Source organism: Salarias fasciatus, chromosome 12 (assembly GCF_902148845.1).
Source record: "Salarias fasciatus chromosome 12, fSalaFa1.1, whole genome shotgun sequence".
NCBI lineage: Eukaryota > Metazoa > Chordata > Actinopteri > Blenniiformes > Blenniidae > Salarias > Salarias fasciatus.
Genome location: NC_043756.1, coordinates 26,179,016 through 26,199,634, shown reverse-complemented (window position 1 = coordinate 26,199,634; position 20,619 = coordinate 26,179,016). Strand labels below are relative to the sequence as shown.

Here is a 20,619-nt window from a genome sequence, read left to right as displayed (position 1 = left end):
ATGCAGTTGGAGATGTTTGGGGATTTTCGTTGTCAACAAACAGGGACCGACAGAGCCCGACAGAAAAAATGGTCCATAAAATCCACAAAACGTTCCCATTTTCCTTCATACTGCTCGTCCACTGTAATCCAAGTGTCCTGAGCGCGTAACGTCCATAATTAATTCTTAACGAGGTCATTTAGTACATTTTAAGAGCCCAAACAGGGCGCTCTCACACAGCTCCATTGCATGTCTGCGCGCGCACCCTGAACTACGGAAGCCGCGGCAGACCAAGCCAGACGCTTGCGCGCTTTCAGCGACTACTTTTCTAAATTGCAAGCGTAGAAGAAGAAGTTCCGCTGTATATTCTGCTGTGAGTGACCGAGCTGTGGACATAGTCTCATTTTCTGTCACTAAAAATGAATTTTTCAAGCAAAGCTTGAGATTGAATCGTAAATGCGGCCGTGCTTTGTTTCTTCTGAGCGTCTGCAGAGGCTGAAATGTTTAAGCGTGGAGGGTTAAAAAGCGTCGACGGTTCAGTTCAGTTGAGGAACCCGAGGTGTGGCTCACGTTGAGGAGCGGAGCCGCTTCCCGCTCTCGCTCCGGCGCCGTCGGATTCAAAGTGCTTTGTGTGTAAAAATTCTGGCTGACGGCGTCGGGAACAGCCGGGAGGACGCCGTGCAGAGGACACGGACCAGCAGGTGAGTCTCCGGCGGGCCCCCTTCAGACCTTCGGAGGGGGGACGGGTCTTAGAGCCTGGAGAGTCCAAACCAGACACCAGTCAGACCCAAAACAGGGAAACAAATGGTGCTTTACAGAGAAGCTAAACACGAGGAAAAATCATGCGTGGTAAAGTGTAACTTGGCTTTAGGACAGTTTCCAGGTCTTTAATGCAAAAACCTTAAACTCTTCTCACAGGTTTTAGAGTTTGAACGTTGCTTTAAACCAGTCTGAACAGTGTTGGGTTTTTATTTTTTTTACAATTTAACTTTTTTTCTTTAAATATTTAACTGTTATGGACTTTTTATCTAAACAATTTATTTATTTTACAATTTGAACTCATCCAGATTGGACTAAAAAGTTTTTTTTGGTTCTAGTTTGGACTTTTTTTCGTTTTTTTTTTTAATAATTCAATAGCTCATTTTCAACCAGTATGGAATTTATTTTCCAACAAACTCTGACTTTTAGAAAAACAGTTTGAACTTTTATGGACTTCTTTATTGCTAAGTCCATTTGGACTTTTTTTTTTTCATTCATTTTCTGCCGCTGGTCCCTTTCGGGGTCGCGGGTGGCTGGAGCCGATCCCAGCTGCTATGGGCGAAGGCGGGGTATGCCCTGGACAGGTCGCCAGTCTGTCGCAGGGCTGACATATATATACTTACACACAACCATTCACACCTAGGGGCAATTTTTTACAGTGACCAATTAACCTGACGTGCATGTTTTTAGACCGTGGGAGGAAGCCGAAGTACCCGGAGGGAACCCACACGCACACGGGGAGAACACGCAAACTCCACACAGAAAGTCCTGAGCCCCGGCCGGTATTTGAACCCCGGACCATCTTGCTGTGAGGCACAAGCGCTAACCACTGCACCACCGTGTGGTCCATTTGGACTTTTTTTTCAACAAATATTTTGAATAAATGCATTTAAAAAAACTATTTGGACTTTTGTGAAATTACTTTGAACTTTTAATAACAGGTTAAAAAAGTTTTTTCTACCTTTATGCATTTTTTTAAGAAAATTAGACAAACAACAAACCATTTGGACCTCATTTAAAAAAAAAAAAAAAAAACTAATTTAACAAAAAAAATTTTAACCAGTTTGGAGTTTTCGTACCAAGTTCAGATCATATTTTTTGGGGGGGAAGTAAAAAAAAATAATAATAATTTAGAATTTTTTTTTTGTTTGTTTGAGAGTTTCAGTCAAAAAAACCCAGTCTCGACTTTGTCTAAGTGGATGTGTTCTGGTGTGTTCTGGACCGTGTGTTCTGCGCAGGCTGCTGGAGCGGCCCGCTTACCTGCCGTGCAGCCATGTAGTTCAGCCCTGCAGGCTTGGCTTTGTTCCCAGCGGGAGGCGGAGGAGGCGGAGCTCCTTTGGGCTTCGGCTTCACGCCCTGCTGCACACGAAGGTGACGTTGAGAAAAAGCACCGACGGGAAGTTTGCAGGCTGCCGTCTGGGCTGCTTACCTGTCTGAGCGGCGGCGGCTGGCTGGGAGCCGCTCGCTGCACCGCGGGGGGCTTCCTGTGAGACCTGCGAGGCAGAACCAGATGAGAGCGGTCAGCACCGGGCCCTCCCTGCCAGCCTCGCCGGGATGCAGCACTGATCACAGTTTCAGCAGAGATCTCTTACGTTGGCAGGACAGGACTTTGTCTTTTCTTCCAGATGAATCCGAAGATGGCGGCGGCGAGGCCGCAGACCAGGAGAAGAACGGCCAGTGCGATGCCGGCCTTAGCGCCTGCAGAGAAGAAGATGGCTCAGTTTACATGAGTTCTGAATGAAACTGCCTTCAATAAACCTAACGATATGTTCTATTGATTACAGCTCAGCTCAGGTGCTCCAGTCTCTGTCAGACTGTTTGTTCCTTTGGTTTTATTATGTTCATTTAAAAAAACATTGCAGGTGGTGAAAAAATATAAAAAAAATTAAAATATGGAGTCTGGATTCCTAATCGCAAGTAACAAAATAGCTAAAAATCCTTTACAGTATGTGAGGGTGCTGCCACCATGTGTTGAAAGGAGGAACTGCGTGCAGCCGCTATGCTTTGAGGCAACGGTTTCAAGTGAAATCTGTTCCCGTGTTGCTGACTGTGAAGTCCAGGGTGACGCTGGTCAGATCGAACAGGAAGAGGAGCTTCATACCCGGAGAGAGACCGCTGAACGCCGCCTCCTTCGAATCACATGACGGTTGGACCCAGCCGGGCTCACACTGACACTCACTTCTGTGGTTACACACCTGGAGACACCACCATCATCATCATCATCATCATCATCATCATCATCATCATCATCATCAATGTGAGGGATGAAGTATCGGTGATTAGTTTCACTTTCAAACCACTGAAAGCACCTGTTCAATCCAGAAACTTGATTTCTTAGAAGAAATGTTAATTTAGTTATTTATTTAGTCCAGTCCATGAGATTGAAGCAATGCCTCTGTTTGTGCTCTGGGTGGCAGTATTGAGTCACTGTTTTCCATCTGGTGTGAGACTCTGCTGCTTCTGAGACTCGCTGCACCACCTAGTGGCATGTTGTGGTAGGCTGATTTTCAGCTGCTTTTCTACTGGATTCCACTTTTTTTTATTTGGCTAAGAGGTCTGCATACCGTACCTTCAGGTAAGTTGTATTAGCATTAATATGACACTCTGTCGGGGTAGAGTTAGGTTATTAAACTACAGCATTAACGCGTTATGGGGAGAAGCAGGAAGTTGAAATGAAATCCAAGACGACTCCGTTTACTCACAGTCTGACATCTGTCATGACGCTGTCAGAGGGAGAATGGGACGTTACTGATACCGAATCAACAGGATTTTAGAGAAAAGCTCAAAGATCTTGCTGTTCAGTGAAGCAATATGGACAAAGAAGTGATTTCACCCATTTCATTTCACACAAAACCAATGAAGTGTGACTTCTTATTTGGACGTATTCACTATCTGAAGTCTGTTTTACAGTTTTCCAGGACTTTATGAAGATATAATGAAATGTTTTAAGGTGTTAAATTGCTATTATGTGGGACGATCTGAATCAAATACTGAAATAATGTTGCTGTAAAACAACAAGCTGATAAACTGATAAGGTGAACTCACTGTTTTGTTTTGTTTTTTCCAATTATGTCATCTGAAAAAACACATTTTTAAAAAAATCAGTTTGACTGAAAATATGAAACATAGAAGGAAATCTCATGTGTTTTAGGCCACGCTTACACAGGGAAAATTAGGTTTTTGTGTTTGTCTTTTGGAAAACTTCAGCATTTACAATCCAGAGTTCTGAAAACCATGTCTGTCGTTTCAGGAAATGTTTGTTTCCATGGAGTCGGAGTGTTTTCAGTGGCTCTGAGCACCGTTGTCACGTCAACATGCAATACAATTTTTCTATTTTCACTTTAAAATTAAGTCTTGTACTTGCAGTCATGAAGGATTTTAATGTAATTTAACTTAAAGAAAAAAAACAATGAATTGATAGAGAAGTGATAAAAGCAGTAGTTCCACTCACGGCGTGGCCGGGGCATCGGGACGAGCAGTTCACGTTCCTGTACGCCGTCTCCAGGTCCACACACTCGTTCTGGCTGCACACCTGAAACACCGGACAGGTTCAGCCTTCAGGAAGAGGAGGAAACAAGCCGCCAGCAAGTCTGCTCACTGCCAGCCCCCTGATTCAAGTTCTCAAAGCAGCAAAGCCAGTGAGATAGTGTGACTTTGGATTACATTAAACCTCGGAAATAACTGTTTTTAATAAACCACGGCCATGGAACTGAAAGCTTTAGCTATATAAAATGATTTCTTCAATGCAATTAGAGGAAATGAAAAACATTAAGAAATGACATAATACCGTTTAGTACCAGTGGAGGTCCCGGCTTCAACACCACAGAAAAACTCCAGTATCACTGTTCAGACACCTTTTTCCAAAAAGGCAGAAGTTCCTGAACTTATATTCTCATAAAGGTGCCATGAAGCAGACGTCCTCTATCATGCATGTTGTTAAACAACAATAGAAGTGCAGTCTATATTCTAATGGAACGTATGTATCGTCTCCATGGAAACGGGAAAAACGCTCTGACTCCACCTCCGTCTCGGTGGAAACGGGGAAAACTTCGTCATGTAGTTTCTTGGCGTCTGGCTAACAACACCCATGTGTCCCCAGTGAGTCTGAAGGATGCCTCACCTTTCCGTCTCCACACTTGGTCCCGGGCTCCACCTGCCCGAAGTCTTTGGTGTGGTCGCCGAAGAACGCCGCCTTGCAGTTGCCGACTTGGACCATGCGGCCGTAGTTGGGGTTTGTGCTTCCGCCGTGGCAGAAGAGCTTCCCACAGAACTTATCCCTGAAATGACGGGAGAGGGCTGGTTAGAGCTGCGGAGAGGGCGGAGAGCCGTCCGGGTGTCCGGGACTCACTCCTGCTGGCAGGGCAGGTAGCGGTCTTTGGCGGGTCGTCTGCAGAAGCCGTAGTAAACCCCTCTGGTGTTCTGGTCGTAGCAGCCCTGACGCGCCTCCTCCGCATCTGCTCAGAAACAGAATGGAGTCTGGGATCTGCTTGGAAATGGGTGGCGGGGCGAGGCAGGGTGGGGCGGGGTCGGGTGGGGCGGGGTGGGGCGGGACACTCACTCGGTCCGTACATCTTCACGCACTGGCGCGCCCTCTGCGGACACTGGCCGTTGTAGCAGTAGCCCAGGCCCTTGTCGCACGGGAGGCCGTTGACGGCGAACACGTCCTCGGGGCAGACGTTGCTCGTGCCGTCGCAGTACTCCGCCAGGTCGCAGTCGTCCTGCTTGCTGCGACACTCTTGGGAGCGAGGCGCGATCTGACGGGAGAGACGGGACAGAACTGAAAACACACTGCCGATGGTTGAGAGCAGCTCACAGGGCAGAGGGCTGCATTCCAACGTCTGATTCACTTTAATCTCTTTAAGTTTGTCTCTTACAGTAGTTTTAGAGGGAGAGTAAGGAGCAGTTTTCACTGAGTGGCTTAAATAGTTTCACACATCAGGAAAGCAAAGAGCCAAATCTGAAAGGCTTGTTTGAATCCCTCCGTACTTTCTCTCTGTCTGTGTTTTTTCTCTTTCTATGAACCAAACCCAACCGAAACAGCAGAAAGTCTCCTCTGAGTCTGGTTCCTGAAATATCTGACATTTTTAGAAACAGAACTGACTATAATTAAAGGTGCGTGTGTGTGTGCATGTACACCCTTGTACTTACTTAGTGTGTATTTGTAGAAGTGTTGTTCTCCTGTTTCTGACTGTAAAGATCATTAAAGGGACACTTCAACATTTTGGCAAATTGGCCCATTTAGCGCAATTACTTAGTCATTTCGAACAGCATACTTACTTTTTTTGTGAGGGCGAGTTATTGTTTATTCAGAGGTGAGTCGGGGACGGTTTTCGGGACGGACACAATGGAAGTGAATGGTATTTTTGGTTCCCCTCGTCAAACTCATCAAATACACAATCCAACAACCCCCAAACACTGCATTCACTACAGTGTAGTGAATGTGTGGATTATAACGTGTCCCCCAAAGTGTCTGGGGGTTGTTGGATTGTGTATTTGATGAGTTTGACGAGGGGAACCAAAAATACCATCCACTTCCATTGTGTCCGTCCCGAAAACCTTCCCCAACTCACCTCTGAATAAACAACAGCTCGCGCTCACAAAAAAAGTAAGTATGCTGTTCGAAATGACTAAGGAATTGCGCGAAATGGGCCAATTTGCCAAAATGTTGAGGTATCCCTTTAATTCACATTTCACTCGCCTGATCGATGATTTCAAAATAAAGTCAGATGTTTTGATGTCTAAATGGAAAAGCAACTCCTGCTCAAAGCTGAGTTTTAAAGAGATTTCTTGTTTATTTTTCCAGCATCGACGACTACCAGAAAACAAAAATAACCAGAGTCAGTCGAACATCTCCAGAGTGCCAGCAGAGGGCAGCAGAGAGCCCCATGACACTGAGCTGTACTGACCTGACAGTTGAGGCAGCAGTCTCCCTCAGCACACTGAGAGCCCTGCTTCAGGGTGCAGCTGGTGGCGTTACAGCAGGGGTTCATGCATTCCTGAGAAAACACACACACACACACACACACACACACACACACACACACACACACCTTTCAATCACTCATCCTCCCCACCTATCAATACTAGTTCTGTTTTCTAATACTGCAGATTGCAGATGATGATGTTGCTAAAGTGTGGGAGAATGAGTTTTAATATGGATTGAAGTTAATGTGCCTGAACTCTTTTATTAAGCTTTCTTTCAGCAGTACTGCTCATTTAAAAAAATGTCCTAGAAGAGCTAGTATAAGAAAACTGAATGTCAAGCCGAAGATAAAGACGTCAACATTTCAACATTAAAACTAGAATAATAAAGTGATCAGAATCCATCTGAACCTGCTAATTAATCCTGTCTATAAAACATTTTCTTAGTTTTTTCTAAATGCATAAAACGAAAATTCATCATACATTATATTTGGTTATGTCGGGGATGACTGGATTTATTTGGTTTCCTTCCTGAAACTCACGTTAAATGTATGACTAACTGATGGCAAATCTTTTGCACTGAGGATTTAAGGTAGTTACATATAAGTGCTCAGACATTTTAGATTTTTGCAATCAGAGTGAGGAGAAGAAAAATATCAAGCAGCTGTTGAAAAGTGTTCAGGGAATAATCACTGAATTCGAAAGTGAGAGCTCGTAATACCAGTTTCTACCACAAGGCGGTGCAGTGACTCACTTTAATATGGATTAAAGGCAGGATAAAAGCTGCAGGTGTTCACAATCACTGCACAATTTAGTGTAGAGAACAAAATCTACCGAACTGTACGTCACTGCAAAACAACAAGGATCAATATCAGACAGTTATGACGACATTTTGCTTCTAGCTCACTGATTTTCTAACTCTTTTACACCCTTTTGTCATGATACCATATTTCAGTCTTCCTCTTTTCCCACTGTGAATTTCTTTATTCATTGAGATTAGAAAAGAGTGTGTTCTTTGTTTGAATCCAGCAATGACTCTGATGCTAAATCGATGTGCTAAAAAACACTTTCTGGGTTTTTTGTTCCACTTTAAACACAAAACATCTAAAAGGGGACTTCGTGACTAACATGGATCCGTCGTGCATGTCTGTGAAGACCATCTGATCTCGAGTTTGTTGTTGATGATAACCAGAGGAGACAAACACAAGTCTGAACAGGAATCAAACAGCGTCAGCGATCCAGACGTGGAGCAGCGTTGCTCTACATTATTATGTTAAGTTACGACGAGTCGGATCCATCGTGTCAGGCAGAAAATGGTGAAATGTGGATTTGGAAAGCTCAGCTTTGTTCTTCTTGATGCCTCAGGACAAAATATTTAAGCATCAGGATCAGACAAATTAAAGAAAACAGAAGCCGTGAGCCAGAGCGAAGCGTGTAGACACAGGATTAAACTCTGGGGAAAAGCATCTATGCTGCAATGGTTAGTGAGGAGACGGCAGGAGAGACGGATCAATACTCCACTGGTGTGTGTGAACGTGTGAATGTGTGAATGTTACAGACATGGGTAATTCGTGGAGCGCAGGGCCAGTCGCAGCGTTCAGAGTGTCACTTCTCAGTGAGGTTTCTGTCTTTCTGAAGCGCTGGACGGAGTGAGAGGACAGGGCGGTGCGTTTACCTCCACCGTGCCGCAGTCGCACTCCTCCGTCGCCTCCCTGAAGCCGTTTCCGCAGACGGCCGGCGCCACCACCGCCCGGTAGTCGGGTTTGTCCAGCAGGCAGCCGGGGCTGCGCTTCACCAGGTACCGCTCAAAGCTGCTGCTGCTGCAGCTGCTGAACGTCCGCGGGATTTTCCAGCTGAGGAGAAACCGCAGCGCCTCATCATTCTTCAGCGGAAACAGTCTGACTTCAGGTTTAAGCAAAAAGAGGAACCAAGTCTGCTTCTGGGAAACACCAACGCTCCTGCACCTATAAAACCAGATGAAGATGTGATCTCGCTTGCACAGATCTGTGAAACCAAGAGGAAGGTGTTGGTCTCTGACTGTGAGTCAGTCATATCATCAGTGACCTGACGGATGTGTAGAGGTCAGGACTGTCACTGTGTGTCTATTCCTGCGGCGTTGGCATCACGCGGCTTCAGGACCTTCACCAGGCTAAACCTGCGAAATTCCCCTTTTTTAAAGACGGCGGTTTTGATGTGACGTGCGCGAAACCCGTTGCTGGTTTGCACTTTGGCGGGATGAGTTCCCTAAAGCTAAACGTCCAGAAGGTCAGAAGCGATGCTGAACATGTGGCCTTGCTTCTCACCTGAGGGCGGCGGCCATGATGCAGCTGTCCCCGGAGCAGGCGCAGGCGCTGGAGTCGTCGTGGTCCATGCCCAGGTTGTGGCCCATCTCGTGGGCCAGGGTCGCTCCCACGGCGATGGCTTTGTCATTGTGATCCTGCGGCACCGTCCAGACATGTGGAAGTGAGTTATTGACCAAAACCAGCCTGGATCACATGAGGCCAGCGTTTCGTCAGTCTGCTCACCACAGGCTCGCGGTGAGGAACAGAGGACCAGTTTCTCTTTCACATACGTCTCTTCAGATGATTTGTTGAGCATAATCAGAAATGTAACAATAAATCTTGATGTTTCAGAGTCGTGTTGACGGGAAGCTGATCTGTTTTCTCTCTCTGCTCTCATTTAACCACCATTCGACCATCCACATGACCATAAAAACCTGAACCCTGGGATTCCTCCGGCTTACCTCCATTCAAGAACCTGTTAGAAAGTCTGAGTTCATTCAGTCTGTGAACTCGCCCGGCAGGTTCAAGACAAGAAGCCATAAAAACAGGCTCATATCTTCGACTGGTTCGACTTTTCGTTCTGACCCTGCAATCAGACCAAAACCCATGAGGCCTCCTCGACCCCCTGCACAGGTGACAAGTCCATAATCCAGCATGTAATCCATCAGAGGCGTGCAGATCGGTGTGAGACACACCTTCCACCTGACAAAGTTTCTCCAGAGCTGCAAAACATGTTCAGCCTTTCAAATTCAGACAACGCTGCGAATGAAGTTTACGTACACATATGTACATGAAAATACAGTTTTGAAGAAGCTCGATAACAATTTCTTTATTTACATTTTTAGCTATTTATTGTTCTTGTAACCATTATTAGAGGATTTTCAGATTTTAGGTTTTAGTTGTTTTTTATTTGTTTTGGATATTTAGGCTTTTTTTTATGTTGCCATACCTGTTTTAGGTCTTTCAGACATTTGAACATCCAGTAATGTTTTAATTGTGGCCATTCTGAATGTAATAAAGGTAATAATGTCATAAAAAAAAAAGGAGATGATAATCATTATTATAAAATGGACTATCACAGCCACTAGGTTCATTTTTGATAAGTATATCAAAAACTAAATAACTATACAAAAACTGCAAAAAAAGTTTTTACTTCTAAGAAATGCAGCAATTTCATTTATTTGTACAATACTGGCTACAGTTAACTTTTCTTTAATGCTACTTCAATCATGTGATAATTTCATCTGGGCTTTATTACTTTGAAAAAAAAAACTAAATTGCTGCAGGTCACTATTGGATCTTTGGCAGTTTTTCCTTTTAACTTTGATTTTGCTGTTTCATTTTATCACGTTTTGCATCTTTTAGCCTTTTGAAAACTTGTCTGGTGTGAAAACAAAATGTGCGTATGTACAATGTACAAATAAGAATGTACATATTTGCTAAAGCTTGAAGGATCCACAACATGAACTGAATGAAACTCAGTCGCACTGAAATTGAAAAACATGTCAAGAAAAGAGCGTGACCTTGAAGACCTTGAACCCACTGACTGACTTCAAAAACCACATTTCTGCCATTTCCATGTAAACAGGCACCGTTTTCAGGACGTTGCTGAAACTTTTCTGAAAGGCGAACACCAAAACGATGTGTAGAGTGAGCGACAGCGCCGCCGCCGTCCCGCCTCACCTGCACGACCCCGACCGAGTGACCCGAGCACAGAGTCCCGATGTAGGCCAGCCCCACCGTGGCTCCCTCGAAGTCGATGGCACTGGAGGGCGAGAGCAGGAGGCCTTGAAAACACCAGCGAGCTGATAATACACGTCAAACAACACCGTCGAATCCAATAAAGACGGCCGTCTTTCAACCCGCCATGAATAATCAAGCATCTGCACTTTTTTACTTTTCATCGCTTCCTTTGTAGATTCTCCTCCTTCTATTCTTCAGCTCTTGTTTGACCCTCAGTGAGACTGAAACTCTAATCCACGCTGGAGTTAAGCCACTTTAAGACTAGTTCTAATTTCCAAAAATAACAATATTCTCATGGGAACAGAAAAGCAAAAAAACATGAAGAGGTGTCGTTTTTTTCAGAAGTTCCAGGAATCTGGATGTTCTGCTGTTTCTGCGGTTCAGACCTGATGAGATGAGCGTTGTCGTGTTTCTTCCTCTTCATCAGCACGTCGTTCCTCCACGTCATGAAGGCGTTGAGGTTGGCCCCGGCGGGAGGCGTCACCGAGATCTGGTCCCCGCTGGACCAGACCTCCAGACCCACCAGAGCGATGAAGGTCCTCAGAGGTTTGTACGCCTGCAGCAGAGAAACCGGAAACCAGGGATGAATTCGAAAGTTAGATTAAATCAATTAAGTTTGAATAAGACAGGATACACCAGGTTAAGAATCAAACTGAAGAAGTTAAACGAAGTGGATTTTGGATAAGATGCTATAAATTCACAGGTTAAGTAAGGATAACTTAATCTTGGATAATATACGACAGGATAGACTCAGTTGAGTTAAATTAGCTAAGTTAATTTCAGACAAAGGCAACTTAAATTTGGATAACATAGGATGCATTAAGCCCAGAATAAAACAACTGAATTGATTAGCTAACTTGAATGAGTTGACTTATGTTGATTTTAGAAAAGATACTTTAAGTTGAGTTGGGTTAAGTTCATTTGGGATAAAATGAGTTTAGCTTAGCTAAGTTGAGCTAAAGTAGTTTTTACATACATAAGTCATTAGATCAGTCAAAATAATCCCACAACTATATATTTCTAAGTCCACTCACCATGTTCACAAAGTTGACGATATCAAATATCCTCTTTCTCAGCTCTGTCATATCTCTGTTCATCTTCACGTACTGAAACCACACACACACACACACACACACACACACACACACACACACACACACACACACACACAGATTAAAGCGTCTGATTGTGCATGTCTGCTCATGTCCTTCTCTCCGTCTTACCTCTCGGTGATCGGCCACGAGGAAGAGCTCGATGTACTTCTGCTGCTGGAGGATAGAGACTCCCTGAAGGACGAAAACAAAACTTTACTTGAGTCTATTGCTGGCAGGTTGCTTCTTCAGTCCCTCCAGGTTCTCATGTTTCCTCCAATTTAATTTCTTTTTCTTTAAACTTTGTTCAAATTTGTTCTGTTTTCATTTAATTTCCGTGTGAAATTATCAAAATTCAAGAAACGTTTTTAACTAACGCCAACTACCATTGAGTAAGCAGGGACTGTGAGTTCATTATTTTTCCTCAGAGGAAAAGAAGACAGAAACTTGGACTGGATGATGCTCCACATGCGACCTTGAACTCAGGAAGTCAAGGCATGAAGAAGGACACGACGGCGAGCTTCTCACCGCCGATCTGGAGCGGCTGCGGCTCGTGGGCGGCTCGAAGTCGTCGCTCCAGCTGGTGTTGGTGACGCCGCACACGGCGGGCGTGAAGCTCTTCTCCGTGACGGTGGACACGGCGTGCTCACCCTGGTCGTCGCCGGACAGCGGCTCGATGAGGTACCGCTGGGCCGCCGTCCTGAAGTAACCCCTGACACAACACCAGCTCTGTTAGACGCTGGAGAGCTGGTCAAAGAAAAGCTGAAGACCTTCAACAAACAAATTCTCCCAGACTGACAGAAAATGTGAACATTTGCCAAACACAAAGAGCAGCTTTTTTCAGGAAGCTGTAAAGAGACAGTGCAGTAAATCTTTAGCCGCGCTGCTGATTACCTGTTTAATGTGTAACCTGGAAGCTGTTTGGGAACTGAGGCCACACTGAAGGTGCAGCATGTTGGCCTGGCTGCTGCTAAATAGTTCTAATATTTCATGTTGGTGCCTCGGGCTTGGCTCGGCGAGCTCTCATGAGTCTGTTTCACCTGCAGCGTCACCAGCAGCCTCCGCCGTGAGGAGCAGTGGTTAAATGGTCTGATGAGGACAGGAAGTGCTGACCTGAGTCCATCGCAGGTGCTGATACTGACGGACGAGTCGCTGTCGTCGACGATCCTCCCGTGGTAATAACAGTGATCCTGAAGAGGACGTGACACACGGACAGCGCACACTTTAATTTAATAGCAGGACTGTCAAACAAAACTCCCATGGGCCGAAAGAGGCTCCAAGAGGCTCCAATCTGACCAAACCACCAAGAAAATGGTAAAAAATAAATACCAGTGATGCTGCCACGAAAGCAAGCTAGCTAGCCTTAAAGCCTCAAAGCCATGCTGCTGGGATTTAAAAACACTCAGAATGATATTTCACTCTATTTTTCACCAGAAGGGTTCATTAAAACTGGCTTCATGATAACATCGTGATCATTTTTCAGTCGGAACTTTCTGATTTTGTGAAAACATCGACATTTACTCTGCAAAGTGAGGTAACGCTTCCTTTTACAGTACGGTAATTACCATGTATTAACATGGTAATTGCAAGGTAAGTACCATGTAATAAGGAGAAGTTACTGTAAAATTACCATGTAATTACAGGGTAACTATGTTGCTAATTACCTAGTACTTTTAGAGTAATTACCAAGCCAATTCCAGGCAAAGACCAAGTAACTACCAGGTAGTAAGTATTAATTACTGGGTAATTATAATGTATATAGCAACTATGTCATTAATTGCCAAGTACTTACTAAGTAATTGCTAAGTAATTACCATGTAATCAATGGGAAATGTAGACTTTTTACTAGATATTACTAGGTACTGCTAGGTGTGTACACTATGTATTTCCCTAGTAGTCAAGTGTTTTTTACTACTTAGCTGGTAACTTCTTAGTATTTCCCAGTAACTACATTTACCTGGTAATTACGATTGAACTGTAGACTACTGCAAAAGGAAGTGAGGCCTGTTTCCACACTATTACCTGGTAACTACTTATTCGTTACCCAGGAACTGCAAAAATACCTACCTTGAAATTATATAGTTTTTAAAGTCTACATTTCCCATTGATTACATGGTAATTACTTAGCAATTACTTAGTACGTACTTGGCAATTAATGACATAGTTGCTATATACATTATAATTGCCCAGTAATTAATACTTACTACCAGGTAGTTACTTGGTATTTGCCTGGAATTGGCTTGGTAATTACTCTAAAAGTACTAGGTAATTAGCAACATAGTTACCCTGTAATTACATGGTAATTTTACAGTAACTTCTCCTTATTACATGGTACTTACCTTGCAATTACCATGTTAATACATGGTAATTACCGTACTGTAAAAGGAAGCGTTACCCAAAGGGACAAAGAAACACCTTAAAGTTTAAATTTGAAGCTTATTGTGGCTCCATTTCACCCACTTCAGTTGAAACTGGGCTCTAGGTGGTGGGTTTAAAAAAATCCACTATGCACTGCAAACAGTCCCGTTTGTTTTCAGCCTTTTACAGGTCAGGTTGGAAACTAAAACTGAAGATAGAATCAAGGAAGTAAGAAGAAAGTGGACTGCATGAACACCAATATATAAAACTGCATGGCTATACAAATGAAATTATTAGAAAACTTGATAAAATCATGCATTTTCCCACCATTTCTATCTTTCCAAAAACTGTTCTCATGTTCCATATACGAACACACAGAACTACAGACGGAACTCAGTATTGGAGAACAAACACTTACAATGTCGTTTGGCGCCGTGGTGACTTGAGTCCCGTCGTCTTGGTAGTAAGTCTCAGTGTAATCTCTGGTGAGGAGTTCACTGACGAAAGAGAAAAAAAGTGTGTCGGTTCCAATATGACTGAACTCTCCAGGCTTTTCTAAACATCCAGTGATTGAATTCAACAAATATTCTGACAAATATCAGCCAGTTCATATAGTTACAATAAAACAAAGAACCTCAATCTACTTTGACTCGTCTAACACGGAGGCAGAGTCGCGCTAAATGACCGAAGTGCTTCATGATGGCATTTTCGGTCAACCTAAGAGGTTTGGGAATTCACAGCTTTTCAAGAGATATGAAGCACAGAAGCAGGTGATTCAAAACAATGTGCAATGTCTAAGTCTACTGTATGAGCTCGGGCTAAACGTCCCGTCGCTGCCATCAAGGTCTACACTGTTCAAAACAGGAGGCTAAAACAGAAACCCGAGGCCGACACGCTGCGACTGGGACAGTTAAGCTCACACTGTACGGTATGGAGCTAAGAAACTTCTGGCACCAAGGGCCTGCTGTGTGGAGATCCAACAATGAAAACTGGATCACTGCCTTTAATGTTCGTGAGTCGATGTGGCGGCGCATGAATGGAACTTTGTAAACACAGAGAGAGACTAGCGAAGCTTGAAAAGAGCACTTTTATGTGTTTGGAGGACAACCCCAAAAAGAGGAGGAGGAGGAGATGAAGGACGAGGTCATGGTTCAGAATCAGAGGAACCACTTGCGTGAGAATCTTGCAAAAGGAGCTTGAAGTTGTGCTGAGAGTCACACAGGTCAGTCCGTCAATTCATGCTTCATTTCTGTTAGCCAGCTCGTTGCCGTCTCTCAAAGTTCAAAAAGTTTTCAGCGACTTGTTAGGTTTTTGTCCAGGTTTTTGAGATATATAATCGTGAGGAACAAATCTAAGAGTGACACGGCTGCATTAAGAAAAGGTGAAGGGTATCAGTCCGAGCCTCACATATGAAGGAAGAATATGTCCAGAGTGAAGACGGCAGAGGCAGGAAGTAAGATGGAATCGATTTAGACTCGGATTAAAATCCATGTTCCCTCCTGCCTGGACCGCCGTCTCCCATTAGCTGGTCTTTGATTTGCTCTTGCTGTTTTCACAGTGGCTTGCCTTTAGGGAAGTGAGAACTCACTTGTTCTTTTCCAGAAGCATTTCAATGTCTCTTCCTCCCACGGTCAGAGCGTACCTCAGGGTCTCTGCTCTGGCGGGCTGAGGACAGAAAACCAGCATCAGAACACGGCCTCTTTCCTGTTTCCCGTCCCACGATCTCCACCTGAACGTGGTGAATGAATCTGTCTCGGTACCTCCGCATGTCGCTTTCTGACCGTGTGGAGTCTGACAGGTCGAACCACCTCGTAGTCCTGGTCCTCTTCGAACCGAGGCCCGTGGCTCCCTGTGGAAACAAACACACGTCAACCGACGGGGCTCATCCGAAAGCGCCGTCCAGAAGCAGGTCAGCTGCTGCCGTCGGTTTCAGGCTCGACACGCACACACTCTTATAAACATCCGAATCAGCAACTTTCTAAATAAGACATTTTTCCATTTGTACTCCAGATTCTATGTGTTAAACATACAGCCCGTGGACCAGAACTGACCTGCCAGAGAGTCCATTTCATTGTATTATTTATTGTTTTATCGTTAGCCCTTCATGTTTTCAGGCTTTTATGTATCTTTTAATGTGCCTGTGGGTTTTAGATGTGTAAAAAACATACTTTAAGCATTTAGTGAAGTGACATTCGTGAATATTGATTAATATGCATATTTCCCAGATTAAAAAGGTTTTCACTATCAGACTCATGTTCAATATTTCTTGTGTTCTACCTGACACTTTCTCACTTTGTTTGAGCTATATCCTTCTTATTTAATTCATTCATTCATTGATAAATTCCTCATGTGGGCTCAGCCCACACAGGGACCATAAACCAACCCAAACACAAGCAAACGCCTCACGTTAACGGGAACTACAACGCTCAGATGGCCCCCTTTGTGCATTGTGCTGTTATTACCAGTTAACCATTAACTCCAAGAAAACAGGCCGTTAAAGATGTGTTCAAGGAGAGTTGATGGACGCTGCTGCTTGTTGAGGATTCGATGAGGCGAATGAAGCCGTGCGTTGCTGCGCTGACTGAAAGGATGAAGTTTTGGATTCATTTTCATGATAGTGATGAAGACGATCTGTGAGGCTGGAGAGGAAGCTGTTGATCAGAGAGCTCAAATCTTCAAACACAAGGTCACAGCTTGCTTATCTCTGCTTGGAGGTTTTACCAGCTTCAGTTTCAACAAACACTGGACCATAAAACCCCGATAAACCCTCAGATTTGTCACGATTTGTTCCCGTTTAGACAAGACTCAAGTGAAACTCTTAAATAGTGAAAAAATTCTTGAAAGATGCAAACGAGAAGCACGAAGGAAAGCCAACAGGTGGCCAGAGGAGGGTTGGTCTTGAACGACGAGCATGCACCGTGACCCCACTGGGAGTTGTTGATGTTATGAAACTGATGTGAAACTTCATTCCAGAGACAAAACAACAACCTGCTGAACACCTGCAGTTAAGTACGCAAACAGATTAAGACTTGAAGTCTCTTCCTGCCTGCTGCGGTTTAAATGCTCTGGTAACCAACCTGAGCTTCCTGGGATTCTCTATTGTGTCTGAATGGAAACTCAATATGAAGTGTGTGCAGTGTCAACACGACGTCCCAGGCTGGTGAATGAAGAGTGGCAGTCAGTGAAGAGATCTCTCTGTATCCTCTGATTCGCTCACTAATGGCCTCCAGAACTTCTTGTTGATTTTCACGTCAGCTGAGCACGTTCCTGTTTTCCGAGCCGAGGTTGGAGCGTTTCGCCACTCAGAGCGTTGTGAAAGAATCATATTATCTTTCAGGCTGCAGGAGCAGGTTTCACGCCGAGTGTTTTATGGCGATCTTCTTTCCCCCTCGGGCTACAAACAAGCCGCCACATCTTGTGAGTGAAGCTTGCCGAGGGTTGAAGCAGGGCGTAACGATTCCCCTGCAGGCATTATTCAGGGCTGAAAACACCCATCAGATCTCCTCAGGGGATCAACCGGAGAGGAATGTGTGAAGATGCATCCAACACAGAATGGCACAGTTTAAAGTCATTGAGAAAACATGCAAACTCCACACAGAAAGACCACAGTGGAATCAAACCAGGCTTTTCTTTCCACATTTAACGCAGAGATCTGCAACGTTTATGACCAAAAGAGCCATTCTTATGATTTTACACCAATTTTAAAATGTGTGAATTATCTGAAATGGAAAAATATAAGGCATATTTAAGAGTTGACAGAACTCCTTTGACACTCCTCCAGAGAGGTTTTCTGTGGATAAATAAGGAATGTCATTGTCCATTTCCAGTTGCTGCTGATGAACAGTGGGGTTGACCTGGTGCGCTGAGAGAGCGGCGAAGGCTGATCTGCTGAACTGATACAACTGTCTCATGTATTGCTGTCTTTGTGTGCGCGGGTTTGTTTGTTTTTGGTTCCTCAGCCTAACTTTGTTTCCCCCAGGAAGCATGGTCTGTAATGATGTACCTCTTTTTAGTTTCCCCTAAAACTTAAACCAAAAACAAATTATCTTAAAATGAGTTATACTCATATCTGCAGAAAGTTCCTTGTTGGCATCGTCCTGCAGGTTTCTGGGAGCTTGTTTTCATTGGAGCATAAAAGCGAAAGCAGTGCAGAGAGGCTCGACTGGTTTAAGTGACTGATGGATTTTTCTGTTTTGAGTGTTAAAATACTGATGTTCTGTCCCAGGTTGGAGGTTTTTCTGTCCAGAGTTTGCATGTTTTTCTAAAGATTGAAGACGTTCAGGGTCCATCGGAGGCTTTAAATTGCTTCCAGATGACAGGGTGGGAGTGTGTGTGTGTGTGTGTGTGTGTGTGTGTGTGTGTCACACGGGATGGACTTCTCAGATTATCACACTGGAAATTTCCACAGGGAATAAACTGATGTAAGTATTAAGTAATGTTGAAAACATTACACCACAGAAATTACAACATTTGTGTTATCTGGAGCAAGTGTTGAGTTTGTATCGTCTCAGAACTGAAGACTGAATCGAGCTCAAACAAAAGGATGTGAAACAAAGAGGTTGTTCAACATCAAGGTTTAAATGAGGCCACGAGACGTGACCGTGACCAAAAAACCCTCTCCTTTATGTTTTCACCGCTGATGGCATTCTGATCGATGAAGTCTACAGAGTCTCAGAGGGGAAAGAAAGCCTGGTAAATCTTGTAAAATCTTATATAATTTAGATTCTCAGATTTTTTTTTTTTGCCCCAGTTTCTTAAACTTCTACATGAAAACATAACAGACATGTGGGACCAAAAGAGCGATTCACAGACTGAACAAAGTTTCAGACTTTTTCTGCCCAGCGTTGCAGAATTCAGAAATGTTTCCCAGCTCCTGAAGACTTTTGCACGTTTTTTCTAAATCTTGCCAGATTTTAACCACCAGAAACCAGAACTTTTCTGAAATGAAAACCCCAAAACAACGCGTTTCCCCTTGAAACACGACTTGAGCCAACACACGGAGACCAAGACGCAGACCGGACAGAGTTTCTGTTCTTAACGTCATGTTATCATCAATATGGGAAACCAAACAGTCGTCTGTTTTTATTGAAACATTAAACTGTTATGAAACGGTTTCCCGTAATAAGACAAGTCATCCTCTGCTGTCTGTGAACGTTTCGTCAGTTCCTGATTTCGGCTTCTCAAGGTTACCTCGGATGACACAGTTTCTGCAACATCAACCGACACGAAACCTTCTGGATGACGCCGTGTTCTCGCCGATCCACCGGATGTTGTCTCATTAATCAAACCCCTTCGACCAAATGTTGTACTTTCCAGTGTGAAGTGAGTGTGTCTCTGAGTCACCGTTACCTGGCGGCACCTGACCGGGCGGAGGCTTTCTTATCATTCTGACAGAACGGGACGTTTGGAGACGATCCCTCCCCTGCTGTTGTTTTTGTGAAGCGGCGTTCCGGGATGCAGGTGTCAGTGTTCAGCAGGACTGTGACACCGTGCAGGAGAAACTGTCTCCAGGATGTTTGCTTTCGCGTGGTGTTCAGACACATGCATGAGAGCGAAGACAAGGGACGTCCTGGACACTGTCCGCATAAAAATAACTCCAAACCTCTGTTGTTTTCTTTTTAGTACTGCCTGTTCCACAGCAGAAAGCTGCTGTTTAAAGCACTGAATGAAGAGGACAGGTGAAAGCTGAGCCTTTAGTTATTAATCAGGTTCTGTGCGGAGGGCAGGTAACCGGATCCGGAGACTTACCTGAGCACTTGAGCGAGGCATTGAGGATGAGGAGCCACAGCAGGAGTGTTGGCGTCATTGTCCGGGTGCAGACAGTCGGGTGAGCTGCTGTGATCGGTCTTTATGCAGCCGACCTGCACGCTGTGCTGCTGATCTGCCGAGGCCACACCTTCGCCCGGCCTCCTGGACCTGTCACACCTACTTCCTCATTCAGCGGAGGCCTGCACCATGCTCCTGCTCCCCGGCCGGCCTGAACTCGCCCCTGCTGCTCTTCAGGAATGCAGGAAGAAAACCGGTGCCGAGTCTCGCTCACCGCCTGTGACTGTCCTCTTCAGAAGAAGGAGAAGTGAAGCAGACACACAGAAGATGCAGAAGTAATGACAACATATTTAAATCCTTGATTGTGGTCGTCGTCGTCTTCTTAGCAGTAAATCAGCAGAGTGAGTCATTGCGGTGGCTCTTTGACTCATTAACAGCTGGACGCTCATTTCCGCTCTCGTCACTCGTCACACTGTCGTCTCCACGTCGTAAACTTTCGCCATGTTTGCCCAAGACGGACACCAGAAGGGAGATGAGAGGAGGCTTCCCTCGCCGCCGCTCTCCCACCGAACGCATGCTTACAGTCACAGCGGAGGCAAAGCGTCCCGAGACAATGAGGCCAATGTGTCGGCTGCCTCTGAAGCAGGCCGGGACAATTCAGGACACGGGGTCAAGTCTGTGTGCATCAGTAGGTGGAGCTCGGCGGAGTTCAACCGACG

General features: G+C 44.7%; 1 protein-coding gene across 2 annotated transcripts; it reads right to left on the bottom strand.

Annotated features, from left to right (window-relative positions):
- Window positions 1-378: 378 nt before the first annotated feature.
- Window positions 379-20,235, bottom strand: adam28 (ADAM metallopeptidase domain 28). 2 transcript variants are annotated; one of them, XM_030104054.1, is made up of 22 exons: window positions 19,883-20,235; window positions 15,895-15,983; window positions 15,723-15,799; window positions 14,553-14,631; window positions 12,890-12,966; window positions 12,305-12,488; window positions 11,909-11,971; window positions 11,720-11,791; window positions 11,072-11,241; window positions 10,626-10,707; window positions 8,964-9,097; window positions 8,336-8,513; window positions 6,645-6,734; window positions 5,297-5,492; window positions 5,087-5,192; window positions 4,859-5,015; window positions 4,190-4,270; window positions 2,840-2,933; window positions 2,331-2,436; window positions 2,168-2,231; window positions 1,999-2,094; window positions 379-735 (listed from the first exon to the last, which is right to left on the bottom strand). In XM_030104054.1, exons 1-22 carry the CDS (start codon window positions 19,938-19,940, stop codon window positions 703-705), a joined length of 2,286 nt encoding a protein of 761 aa, XP_029959914.1. In that variant the 5' UTR covers window positions 19,941-20,235; the 3' UTR covers window positions 379-702. The 2 variants fall into 2 exon arrangements, with proteins under 2 accessions (XP_029959914.1, XP_029959913.1); XM_030104053.1 differs by having other exon boundaries at window positions 1,999-2,097; window positions 19,883-20,232.
- Between the last annotated feature and the right edge of the window lie 384 nt (window positions 20,236-20,619).

Bases quoted from the DNA above. Each gene is read 5' to 3' on its own strand.
- adam28 (XM_030104053.1), bottom strand. From the start codon at position 19,940: ATGACGCCAACACTCCTGCTGTGGCTCCTCATCCTCAATGCCTCGCTC. The intron at 11,242-11,719 runs GTGAGTGGACTT...TCTCTGCTGCAG, and splicing joins TCGTCAACTTTGTGAACATG to GCGTACAAACCTCTGAGGAC. The intron at 9,098-10,625 runs GTGAGGCGGGAC...ACGGTGCCGCAG, and splicing joins ACTCGGTCGGGGTCGTGCAG to GATCACAATGACAAAGCCAT.